Below are 13411 nucleotides of genomic sequence, written 5' to 3' on the forward strand. Positions count from 1 at the left end.
AATGGTAACTTGATTGATCAAACAAAGGTTCCTCAACGGACCGGTAAGTTATGAGCGTTGCTAGGACGCGTACGCAGATGAAATGCTGCAGTTCTCTTTCGGATTCCAAATCTAGTCATCAATGCATTGCTGCTCCTATCACGGATTGCGCGGTACTGACAACGTTTTATTCTGATATTAATAACAGCCTTGGGGGTTAAAATAAAGTCACATCTTTTTACTTCCACTGCAGCAAATCAACTACTCTCTAAAACGGCACAAAGAAGCTCTGCTGGACGGAAACATCGGACGCGCTGTCGTCCATCTTCTTGAACGAGCGCTGAAACTGTTGGAACCGACTGCGACGCTGCTGCAGATCCGCACCAAATGTGTACTTTGGCAGATCCGAATCCTTGCCCGCGACGGAATTCTTGACCGGCACTTCAACAACATCAGTAGCGCTGGATCTGCGCTCTTCGTTCGGCAAAGGACTCGCAATGCCAATCGGTCTAGCCATTTGCGCTTGTTGCTGCGCCTGTTGCTGCTGCTGCTGCTCGTATTCATCCTTCAGCGCTCGGTATGTATCCGTCCGGAATCGGGGTGCCGCTGAATCCTCGCTAGTGCCAGCATTCCGTGCGATAACGAACGTTGAATACTGTTGATCTCTCCCCGAGACTCGTGGCTCATCCTGAGCATAGTGGGTCGGTTGAAGGCGTCCGCGCTGTGTGGTCGTTCCGTATCGCTCCGGTGACGATCGACTTGCCGCAGGAAGCGACAAAGGAGGCGGTGGTTGCTGCCGCTTGGTTACCACACTGTACCCCATTTCGATCTCCTTCTGACGGCTCTTGAGGAAACTACTTTCGGTTGGACGATCGATGGCCAACGGTACCACTACCGTTGAGCTCGCACCGTATGGTTGCGGTGGTGAAGGTGTCCTGAGGTGGCGACCCCGCTCTTCCAGTGGAGCCAACGCGAAGCTACTGGTCGACGATGAGCGACGATCTTGCGTGAGCGAGTATCGTTTCGAGGGCGATTGACTCCGTTCGGGGGCTGCACCAGTGGACCGTCTTTGCTGGACCATGCCACTGGTCGTGCTGTGGCCGCTAATGATGGAATCGCGCGATCCCTGACGCGATCGGCGCATCGCTTCCACCTTCGCCCGGAACCGTTCCTCTTCGTCCAGCTTACAGTTGATGCCGATATCGCGGAACCGTGGACCACTGTCGGCGGTGGTGCTACCGGCCGAGGACGAGTTCTTCCTCGCCGTCGTCGAGTGCTTGCGGTTACGATCGTTCGAACCATTCTTGTTGAACAACGTCCGTTCGAAGCGCTTGATGAAACTCTCCACCTTCTGGACCGGCTTCGAGGCGCTGACGGTGTTGCGTGACTTCTTGCGATAGGTCCGCGAATCGACCACCGTTGGCAGCTTCTCATTCGAACCGAGCTCAATATTCTTCGCGTACAGTGGCTCAAACACGTCCAGTGCTGCAAAAGATAGAAAGCCTGGTATTAGCCACGATCGCTCCTGCTACCTGGCTGGCCAATGACTTACGCTCACGGCGAGTGAAGGTGTTGGTGTAGACAGTCGTCGGTGCCGGATCATCGATCGTGAACGTATCGCTCCGGCTAATGGCGGTGCTACCGTATCGGATGCTTTCCGATTCTGCACCAGGCACGTGATCGTTGTGCTTCGTGGTGAAAGTGTTTGTGCGCAGAATGCTGGCCGGCTTTTTCACCTCCTGGCCAGGTTTGTCCAGATAGACCACTATCGGAGCGGGATTCTCCTTCCCATAGCGGCTATCGTTGTTGGTGCTGTTGCGATTTGCGGTTGTGCCGCCACCGTTACCATTTCGATTTGTCATCCCGTTGCTGCTTCTTCGAGCGGTATTACTTGTCGCTCGGTGATCATCACTATCTACTTGCGATTTGCGCCCTTGAGATGAACTCTTTCGACCACCACCACCACCATTAGTACCACCACTCTTTCCCGTGTCCGCTGGTGGTGCCGTACTGAGAATTAGGTTCGATCGGAACGTACGTAGAAAGGACATGATCCTTGGACTAGATCTGGGAGCGTCAAACCGAAAAACGAGTGGAATTGAGATCACTTTCACTGCTCACTGGCTGCGCTCACACGACTCGCGTTATTCATCGTCCGTCGATGCACAACCCGGTTAGTGATTGCTCTGTTTGCTCAAATCCATACGGCACACAGAGAGGGCATGTAGAACAATGGGGTTGTCTCTATAGATCCCGGGCAAGCACTATCATTTACAATTCTAATTCGTAGTACGTCATTTTAGGAGCATTGTACTGGAGGCCACATCGTACTGCTGTTGCGCACAGTAACTCAACACTAATCTCACGCGGGGGAAGCTGGCGCCACCTACAATCGTAACACGTGTGACTATGCCGGCTTTGAGGGAGAACGGCAACACTACAAGGTCACTGAAGACTAGAAGCTTCCGAAATACTTGCTGCTCTCCAATCGACTGACCGTCGACTGGAATTGCTGCTGGCCACGGCAAAGATGTCTTAACTGGACCGCACCATTCGAGGGAATTTCCGAGGCAAACGACCACGACCTCGTACCTGGTGGTACTTTCAAGCCAACGAGAGCGCTTTAAAACCTGTTCTGCTGGTGGTGTCCGGTCGAAATGTGTGTATTTCGGTACTAAATTTCTGTCCACCCTGAGGCTGGTGTGTACCGGTGACCGGCGGATTCGCGAACTGGTTTCAGGCTGATATCCAGAGATTCGTGATGCCGTGGGGCTGTGTGTGGTGCTTGAGGGTCAGCTAACGGGCTTGCGAAACGTTACTCTTATGCGCTACTCTGGCCACCTTAGACAGTCTGGTCGCACGCTGCTCCGACGACGATGATGATGATGCCACCCGTGTATCGCACACTTGACATCGATGCCCTTCGCGAGAGATTTCCGGAACTTCCGGTCAACCGTTTCCGTCCGTCGATGCCTTTGTGTCACCACCAGGCAGCGAGTGATCGAGGAGAATCCAAAACGAAGAAGAAGCTGCAACCGCTGTCCTATGGTTTGTGTGCTGCTGCTGGTGCTAACGGCGTAACGCGGCGCTCTGCCTTGCCTGCGATCGTTCGAGATGCAAACTAGCGACTGGCGTTGCTGCGGCGCAGCCGGAATCGGCCGACCTGGCAGAGGCGTTGGGTGTTGCGCTGTTGCTCCGTTGATCGCATCTCGTGTCTCGACCCGACCGGTCGACCGGTTCCCCACCCCTTTCGCGCCCACAACCACTAGACCTCCAAACGATCTCCCTATTGCCATCCTACGCACCGGTTTTGTTGCCCCCCCCCCCCCCCCCCTTTTTTCGGTCTCTCTCTCAGTCTCTCTTTCTCTCTCTCTCTCTCTCTCTATTCCTCTCTTTCGTCACCGCGGATTATGAGGCTATCGAAAACAAAATCCACAATTTTAACGTGCGCGAAACGACCAACGAAACGATTGCGGCACGGAACGGAGGTGATCGCGAGTAGCCGAGTCATCGCCACTATGGGATGTGGAGGAAGTGATCAGATTGGGCAGAACCAGCAACATTGTTACTAATTACTTCCCCTGGACAATCAATGGCAATGACTGGCTATAATTAATCGTCCGGTTATCGTTCCAGAATGTCAATGGAAGCAAAATACTTGACAAAAGCTCTAGCGCCAGTCACGTGTTGTGCTCGTGGAATTGATATCTGACCATTAGCATGTGGCGTGCAGGAACCATTGTGCACCTGCCGCTGGAACCAGGAAACCGCGACCAACCGATGGACGGTCTGGACCCGAATCCGGGGGAACACCCTCGGAGGCAACACCATGTAAAGGAACGAATTTGGGCGCTTCGCTTGCTCATGGCACCGCATTTGGAAGTAGCACAGTCACTCTCTGTGCCGTGCGACGATGGATCCTCTGTCTCCCGAACTCGTCGTCGCCCTTGTGTGCTCCGCGATCGCGGGACACTTTTGCCACGCAAACGCGCGTAGGATGGCGATCTGGGGACGTGTGCGTGCGATGTGGTGGGGGCAGCGGCGTTCAATGCGGCGTTCGCTGCTATATAGTGCGAGAGCTTAGCTCAGGTCAGGCGAGCTTTCACGTGAACTGTGTGCGCCCGCGCGCTCTAGAAGGCGAGACCTTTTCGGAGGTGGAACCTTCTAGGGAAACCCACCACCATCACCTGTAGCAGCTGGGTGGTGGGTGGGTGGCACAATGTAGATCGATGATCTCATACCGGTGACCGACGACGACGACACCGTGATCAATAGCCGACCGGGAACCCGGATGAGAATTACTGCTTCCCCTTCGCTTCCTGATCCGATGTTTGGTTCGGTTCTGCAAAGTCTCCAAATCGAGTGTCCCCGATTTTAACCAGCTGTCCTCCCTTCTTCGCCGCTCTTCCAGTCGCAGTTGAGCGTTTGCATTACTTTCGTTCCAGAGTGGACTGTGCAGAATCGAGCGGAAATCATGCTGACAGCGTTGGATCCCGGAACTCGTCTCTCGATTGTTTGGACCTAGTTTCATGGCGTAGTGAAGTACTGTGCCAAGACCAACACAGTATGCAGATGTCCGTGTCTCTGTTGCCCTCTCCTCCTCCTGCCCAGGATGGCATTAAAGAGGTGAAACGATTCGAAGCGCCTGTTTATTGGCGTTCTGTATATTTACAGGAGAGGGCACTCTCGACGGTGCCACCGGTTTGTGGTGGTATGGCATTGACGCTCTGCGTAAACATATTTATGTCCACTCGTACCAGAGGTCACCCTCGGAACAGGTATTCGGTGTGTTTTTTCAGGCGAACAACAGGTACAACTGAAATATGTTTCAGGCTCCCCTCAGTAAAGCCGGTGACGTGTGGTAAGGTCCTTCATCGTCCAAGGATTTCAACAGTTAGTGTGCCGGTAGGATAAGTCTTTCAGCAATCGAAGATGCTCAATGGAACCGTAAACGCGATGGCCTGATGGAGTTGAAAGAATATTTGGTCACGTTTAAACAATCGCCACCAGGGTCTGGAGAATTCGGTCGATGGTTTCTTACACACCACAGCCACCATTGCGAAACGAGCGTACTTGCCGTGGCCGGTTTGTGCACGATGGACAAAAAACCAAAAACGGGGACATCCAAGTGTCGGTGCAGGCAGCGCCTGGTTCGCGCACAGATACCAAACAACATTGGAGATAGAGAAGATGGAGCTGGAATGATCTTCGCTCTACCTTTACGTGGTAACCGGTTTTGGAGGTGCCCCCCGAGCAACCCGAGGGAGAGAGAGAGAGACCATTTGATGGTGGCTCTAATGCTCATGCGTACGGTCTTCAAGACCTTCGCCAGGGCTATACTATGCAGGCCTAGCTAAACAAGAACCAGGTCGTTGCTTCATTAATTACCTTCTCGAGGAGCTCCCATAGTTAGAGGCTACTGATGGAGACCAGAGAAAGAGAGAGAGAGAGGGGAATGTGGTTCGAAACGTGGTGACAAATTGGAAAGAAAACACAAGAAGCTTCTCCAAGTTTCTGCAATCGCTATAGCGTTTGCCGGTGAGGTCTAGCGCAAAACCGTATGCCACAAGTGATCACCTTCAGCATCATCATCATCATCATCTTATTCTCTCGGCCAAAGGGGGATTTCCGGTCGCACACCTACTGGCCAGTGGTTGGTCGGGAACGTGAGCTGCTTTAAAATGGTTTAGCCTTGCGGAGGTGTACATTGTATTTATAGATGTCGAATGGAGGGAGCTATGAAGACGATGACGTGATCCTGCTTGCATCTCTGGTTGTCCTTCTCGGAGGGGGATCTTTGGAACTTTCAACCAAACGTGAATTGTGCGAAATGATTTTGATCGTAGGTTCATGCCTAGAAGATGCCACTGAGAAGAGACTTCTTGGTAGAATCCATATCGGCTTAGGAATTACGATGCGGCTTGTCACAGCAAAAGGGCTGTCGCCTTGTTATCATGATGGTACGCCACGCGCCCAAGCGGACCACATCACGTGTCAGTTCCACAGAACTCGATCCACTCGTCTTATCGGTCGCTCAGTACATTCGTTAGTCTGCGAGATGCTCAACAGCGCATATCGAATGCAGTGACGGTGTCCCAGAGAGCTTGCGAATTTGCATTGTGCCCCTAGTATTGTAATAATAAAAAACATCGAAACCAGTTGCAAATGTGGGATTTCCAATGAAGATCTCTCGATTGCGTGAAACCGCCAGATGTTTGCCGGCAAAAGAGCTGAGTTGGATAAACAAACAGCAACCAGACAGCGGCAGCAGTTCCGCTGCATTAAGGTATTCACAAACTTTTACAAACTATAACAATGTTTGTAAAGATGACCAGACATGCTCCGAAATGGCTTGAAATTATTGTTTTTCTACCAAAAAACATACTGCAACCATGTGGCAGCGCGTGTCCTTCGGCAAGCCTTCAACTCGTTCCAGCTACCTGCTGCGCCACGAAGCGATGTAACCGATCGTGAGGGGATCATAAAATCCAGTAACGTAAGTACACGCACTGCCCTAGGGGCACACTCCATCCCAACAGACCATGTCGTGGGTGTCATATTCTAGAAATTTTGAAAAATATTGAAACATAAAATTTCACTTTTTAGCACCAAACAGCGTGTGAGGCCTGAAGTGTGAGGTACGATCGCACACAAGCTGAACGGGAATGCCGGAATGGACGAAGAAAACCGAGAACTGTTGCTGCAGCAGCATCTGCATCTGTTTCCCATAACGATCCGATCTCCTGCGGTGTGTGGGGTGGAGAGGGCGCCGTGGTCACCATTATCTTGTTCTCTCACCCTCGCACACCAGAAGGGGAAGGGCTAGGGAGCGTTACAAATCGAGGTAGGAAGGGTGTAATTTTTGGTTTTATTTTTGTTTTAATTCCACGCCGACCACATCTCACCGCTTCGGACGCCACAGCGTGCATACGAATGCGCGGAAATGGTGGTGGAAACGAGCATCCCAAGGCGTCGACATGATCACTCCTCACCTTACCACGCTTCATCATTGCGACGCACCTCGTCTCTTCCTGCCCATCTTTCTCACTGCGCTGCGCTTCACGTTGAAGATCATACCCGGGGTGAGATCATTCCGTAAGTGGTCCTCCTCAATTATCACTTGGCTCGATTCTCCTTTCCTTACCTATTCCCGCCTCAGGGTTGGGCACTGCTGTGGTTTTGTCTTGCATTTTCTCAGCTTTCTCGTCATCCTCGTTCGACGCCGAGAAGAGGCGCCGCACTCACAGACAACCCCAAACCGGAGCCGGTGCCGGAAGCGGAAATGAAGCATTAATTTGAAAATTGTACCCTCATGGTGTCGATACGGTGAGGAGTCGACAGGAAAGAAGGTAACCGGCCGGTCGTAGCCCTGTTTTCGGTGATTGTTTTTACAATGTGCGCTACATTCTCTTTCCACCTTCTTTAGCTCATTGTGGTGCAGCACCAGCACCATGCACCCTTCATTGTAGCGTGGTTCTGCCCTAAAACAACTCGAATCCCAGGATCGCGAATGTGGATGCTGCAGCACACCAGCATGAGCTGAATAAATAATTATGCAAAACACCAGTCGCACATGCTGAACCGTACGTTGCATACACAATGTTGCGTTGAACGATTCGCCAGCACCACCATCATCGACTAGTACTTGGCCACTGTACGATTCTTGATAGTTGGATCGATTTTGCGTTCTTCAGCAAAAGCCCTTTTGGCGACACTTTCTTCGCATACGCTGGTGCACCGGTTACCCATTTAAGGGGAACGCCTTTCGAAAGTGCACACTGGATGCAGCGGACAATAGCGGGACGAGCGAGTTGGTTGGAATTTGCTGGACGGTTTATTCCGAGAAATGCTTGGCCACTGAAGGGGTGCGTGCTGTTGGTGACCCGTTACTGACCGGTGGCGATCGTCACGGTGAGCTAGTGATTGTTCAAAGTAAGATCACCTCAGTGGTTCGTTGAATGTACAGACGAAGTCTCACGATGCTGGATTTCATTAAAGCAATTTGTCCCAAAATTTGTTTATTAATTCTGACTCCTGACGATCGGCAGAGTCGTCACGACTTGTTTGTCCACCCAATCGAGCGTCGGGGAAACGACAGCAATCATTTACGCACGTGAGTCATTCTGGCTGGCTTGAGTTGAGCGGTTGTTATGGCGGCCAGACGAGTTTTTTTTTTCTTCTGTGCCAATCCGTGGTCCCTCAGGACACGGACGAAAGGTAACGAAAGGTTTACCATCCTTGGCCACAAGTGGAAAGTAACGCGAAGATTGCTTGCTCTGCACATTCTCGCCACTCTCGGAGCAGGTTTCGCCTCTTCCATATAGCTGGAGTCCGTGCCGCGATCGTCATCGCGGATCAACGTCTCAGGTTGGGGATTGGGAGGAAAGAGGGAAAGAGGACCAGAGAAAACAAAAACAAAACACATTCTACCGTACGCGATCGAGGGGGCAATGAGAATGAGAAACCAGAAAGGAAAACGAAGGGTAAAAATAAAAGAAAGAAGCAGAAAAACTTGATCTTGGAAGCGAGAGCGTAACGCGGGAAGGAATGGAGTACAATGCAATCGCACTGCGCACAGAGATCGTCGAGCATCGTGTCGTTGGATAAGTCTCGAGGATGAGTCCCTCCAGCCGGGAATGTAGCGTCCACACAACGGCAGCAACGATCGCCACCGTTCGTTCGTTTTTCAAACCCATTGGGAAATTCCTTCAACCTTTCTCCTCGACACTTTTCAAGCCGAGCTGCTGCTGCCGGTTACTGAACACGTATTTTATGGGCGTCCCAGGGCCGTACGAGCGGGCTCTCTTTATAAAGACGCTGCACGCGGGACCTCGTGGGGCTGCGATCCGGGGGCGCGAGTGAGTCATGCAGCTTCTCAGACAGATAAAATGTTTCCAGACGACAGGGCCCTACTCGGCGGATACCCTTGTAATTGGGAGGTAACACGTTTTTCGCACGACATTCCACCTCGTTGCCCACTTTTCCTCCTCCCTCTCTCTCTCTCTTTCTCTCCCGTGGTCCCGTGAATTGGAGTATCATAATTAATTAGCCCCGGGGTCTATTGAATTGTTGTACATATATGGTTAATGCTGCTCCATTATGCATCGGCGGCACTCGGCAACTGCCTGCAGAACAAAAGCCTACATGTGTCCTTCCCATCTGTTCCCAAACACAAAGGCGGTGCACTGATTGTCTCGTGCGCGATCTTTCGCGATCGCAAGTGGCTTTCGAGGGGGGGGGGGGGGGGGGGGGCTTTGCGTACACACGAAGAGGAGGACGCGAGAGCGATATCATTTTGTTAAGTGGCTGTTGGGTGTCGGTGCAAGTGCCTCCAGCCCCCCGTTAATATGCAGGGTGTCTGTGGCGTGTCAAGGCAATCGACGGGGACGTCCCGTACGCGGTTAGTGTCCTCGCCATACTTCCGCACACCGTAAAGGTCAATCGTTATGGCAGGCTGCAGCTGCACCTAGACCCAGATTGCGGCCACCTCCTCCCATCTCTCTCTCTCCGAAAGCATTAAATTCTATGTGTCGATCGACGGCCATTCGACATCGAAGTAGTGCTGGAATGTGCTCGGAAACACCTGGGAATGCAGCCAGAATAAGGAAAGGGATTCCGGATTGCATGGCCGCCCTCACGACACGAGGAATAAAGGATATATTTATCGAGAATTGAAAATGCGATCGAACAACATATCGTTCCAATACATTGTCTTCAACCTGTGCAACATCATCCAGTATGTCCGATCCGAAGACAGCCACCGAATCTTCAGCACCGCAGCAAGTTGTGCACCGCCATTGTCATACATATTGATGGGTATAACCGTACTTTTTGGAATAATAATGAAATGATTTAATTTCCCAGGGCCACCGAGTTTCTCAGAGTGGTGCAGTGGACGAACTCCCCGGTCCGGTCTTGGGAAGATATGCAGGAAGCACCAACAGTAGCAGCTTCAGACTAACCGATATATTTATATGAATGCGCCGTTCATTCGCCAAATTGGTGCGATGGTGATGATGTCATGCATTATGCATGACACTACACTGGCCACTGGGCCACTGCAATACAGCACGCTGCACCACAGTCTCGTTTCGCTTGGACTCGCACCCAGGGGGCTCCAAGTTCGCGTCTGTCTACGGTCCATGATTTTTGCTTAAAAAGCGCTCCATAGTCGCCATCGTTGTCGTCGTCACCAACATCGTGCCCCACCGCGGCACATCACATTTATCAATCAGACTCTGAACAGGAAGGAAACAGGAGGGAAGATGATGGTTTCCGATGTTCCGATACCGCGAGCACCGCCCGGTGTGTCAGGGCACTGTGTCACCGATAAGCAGCGGTAGTGATGCGCGCAGTACATCACCATCACCGGGCTCGATGATTGGCGAGATAACGCAGCTGATTAGAAGCGGCGGTTCCCGGGAACACCGGACGGCGGACCTTTAGGTGGAGTTTTCCAACAACCGCGTGGCGAGGTGGTGCATTAATTTTCGCGGGAGCGATGGAAGGGCTTCAACTCAACCCAACTCCACGGTACGCTCCATGAGGACTGCATGACATGTCCGGGGAAAGGAACAAACGGAGCCAATCGATAACAACGGGTACGATAAAGCGCCAAGAACATCACCAAATGTGATGAACAGCGACACGCGTGGACCTTGACAGAGAGTCCGGTCATTGGAATGCGAAGTTTGCGCTCCGCTTGCCTTGACAGCGCTCGGTTGTCTGGCTCCGGTTCTGTTCTACTCCCATGTACCATCCATGAAACCATCTGACGCAGATTCCGGTTGGCGAGCGTGGCGTCGCGTATGCAAATAAGGTAGCTGTGACTGTGAGTGACGTCACACCGTTCGCGGAAGGTGTTGCAGAAGACCATTCACGCGATCACCAAAATTTGCGCACCGGTTTCGGTGATTTTCGGATGCTCCAATTGGTACACTACTGGCCCGGTCCCGGGGGGGAAACTAGGCTACAGCATGACACACAATGCGCTCTAGGGTGGCACAGAGCTACCCGATTCCACTGCGGAGGATTGTGACAGCTGAAACAGATCGTCCCCTTTTTCGCAGTAGAACTCACTAATTAGCGATCACGATTAGCAACGCCAGTCGCGGCTAACGGGTTGGTGACAACATCGCTGTGACCTCCGCCCCACCCCCGGGGGCACCACAATAAACCAGAGCGATGGCGTCGTTTGTTTACTCCCAAGCGCACAGCACGGAGTTCCCGTCTATCTAGCCGGTGGCGAGAATTTTGAGCATCCGACTCCAAAATGCGGTCATGCGAAGCCACCGGTGCCACTGCACCGTGTAATTGGATTTACATCACCATCATCATCATCATCATCATCATCATCATCATCATGATCATCATCACAGTCATCACACCGTAATCACCGAGATCAACAGTGTGAAGCTGCTAGAATACAATGCCTTTATCTTATGAGCGAATGTCACTTTCGTTCTCGTTTCAGGGGGCAACCTGGTGTTTGCTGATAAAAAAAAACGGGTTAACCGGATGAACAACAACCGGCTGCGTGGTTCTGCAAACGACAACAGAGACCGACGATCATCTGCGATCGCCATGACGTCAACCCATCTTCCATTTGGTGCTATTGATCGTCCGATTCTTTCGGAGATTCTTCACCGATGACGGGATGGCCGGTGCCGGTGCCGGTGTTTTGTGACAACGAGCCAGTGAGTTCTTTCAGTTCTGCTTCAGTGACCACCTGATGGACCGCTAGCAGTGGAAGAGCAGAGGAACAAAGGGAACGAGCAACACGAAAACCGGCGGTGATTTTGATCACCGTCAGCTGCGCTGTGGAATGCGGTGGAATGTTTGCCTGTGTGTTTGTCTGTTTTGTTGGCTCACCTTCTCCGAGAACTGATCCCGCGGTGTACGCGAGATCGTAAGGGCACCAAGGGACTTGGCCAGATCGTCGCCACTATGCGATAGGGTCAGCATACTGGACAGCACGCTGATCTCACTCACGAGCACGAACAATTGGAACACGAGCACACTCACTAGCAGACCGACCGATTGGTGGCCAGGTTCACTGGCGCCACTGGAGTTGAACTCCCGAAAAATGGCGGAATAGCAAGGAAAAACGATCCACCGAGTAGCCGAGTAGCCGTGGAGGTGAGCAAATGGAGGCTGGAAAGCCGTTAGATTTACGGTTATAAGCGAGTGATCCGTGGAATACGCGACTGCTGCTGCCGCTGCTGCTGCACGGCCACAACTACTTCCGGTCCGCCACCACGTGGACGTCACTTGATGCGAGAATGCGCGATGCTTATTGAATGAGTGCACGAGCGAGCGCGAGACACTTGATCGGCGCGAATTGTCACGCAGCACCCTCGTTTGGTTGCAAGAGAACTGCACACTGACCGGCACTGCGAGCACTACTAGATGGCCGGGAATTTGTGGGGAACTGTGGCCGAAAAACACGAACTAGCACGGAGCACCAACTCGTTTATGACCTCGCGTAACAATCGGCGCAAACGCAATGAGCTGGCCGGACGGAGCACGCCGCGGCACGCAACGGATTGGCCGTGTTCGATCAATGCTGTGTGTGGTGAGAGGTGGAGCAGTGGAGCAACTGGGCGCGGTGTGTTTACTCTGGTGTGTACTCGGTAATGGACAGATCCGTTCCGTGCCGTGGCCGGGGAGCGATACTGAATGGCACTTGGTCTGGTCGGTCGGTAATGATCGCGATCGCGCGTTGTACTGGATGGGACACGGAAGGAGCTATCAAGGATACGTGAATGACGTGAGTGCTGTGCTCAACGGAACCGACGGACCGGTGGAACCGAACGCAAACAATCGCAACAGATGGTCCGACCGATGGCTGCGGTGAAGACAACGATGACGACGACGACGACGACGCGTTAGTGTGACGCCAGAGAGAGGTCGAACACGAATGGGAGCGAACCGGCGGAACCGGCTACCGGGTGGTGGTGCCGCCGTTGTTGCTGCTCCAAGCGCTGCTCGACTCGAACCTGCTGCCATGGGGTGGTTCGCGTGTGCGCCACGACACGAAAAGCCTACGATCTGTAGAGCCTCGCGAACAGGAGGGAGCCTCAACGATGATCGCGCCGCGCTCGCTCGCGGGCTCTCCGGTGTGCGAGGGCGCGCGCGACCGTCGATGCGTGTGAACCGGTTTACCGGCGAGGGGCAGGTGGCGTGGCCGGGAGGGCAGGTGGGTGAGGTTCAAACAAATCGGGCATGCGGGCGTCAGAGAGAGCCACGGCCTCGGAGAACGAACAGGAAACAGCGGAAAGAGGCTGCAGATCATCTCTTCGCCGGGTGTCTCGGTGGGCTCTCTCTCTCTCTCTCTCTTTGTTGGTGGTTTTGATGCCGTGGCTCGATATTAATCCAATCGCGGAGGCCGTACGATCGTTTCGGTGGCTTTCGGAACTTAACCGAAGCATCC

The 13411-nt window shown here is 52.8% G+C and overlaps 2 protein-coding genes across 2 annotated transcripts in view; both read right to left on the reverse strand.

The window, feature by feature from the left end:
* LOC126575037 (four and a half LIM domains protein 2) overlaps nt 1–12448 on the reverse strand; it is an 80775-nt gene extending 68327 nt beyond the window's left edge. Inside the window, exon 1 of the mRNA XM_050235524.1 lies at nt 11851–12448. Coding sequence (XP_050091481.1) covers nt 11851–11943 — 93 coding nt within the window. The 5' untranslated portion in view covers nt 11944–12448. The remainder of the gene's footprint in view (nt 1–11850) is intronic.
* Nucleotides 207–2260, reverse strand: LOC126575040 (uncharacterized). The gene is made up of 2 exons (XM_050235534.1): nt 1532–2260; nt 207–1464 (listed from the first exon to the last, which is right to left on the reverse strand). The coding sequence occupies exons 1-2, from the start codon at nt 2028–2030 to the stop codon at nt 248–250; spliced, it is 1716 nt and encodes a 571-aa protein (XP_050091491.1). The 5' UTR covers nt 2031–2260; the 3' UTR covers nt 207–247.
* Nucleotides 12449–13411: the final 963 nt, after the last annotated feature.

The sequence above is a fragment of the Anopheles aquasalis genome, chromosome 3, assembly GCF_943734665.1.
Source record: "Anopheles aquasalis chromosome 3, idAnoAquaMG_Q_19, whole genome shotgun sequence".
NCBI classification, from domain to species: domain Eukaryota; kingdom Metazoa; phylum Arthropoda; class Insecta; order Diptera; family Culicidae; genus Anopheles; species Anopheles aquasalis.

Coding starts and splice junctions, on each gene's coding strand:
- LOC126575040 (XM_050235534.1), bottom strand. CDS start 2,030: ATGTCCTTTCTACGTACGTTCCGATCGAACCTAATTCTCAGTACGGCA. Junction 1,465..1,531: donor CACCTTCACTCGCCGTGAGC/GTAAGTCATTGG, acceptor TATCTTTTGCAG/CACTGGACGTGTTTGAGCCA.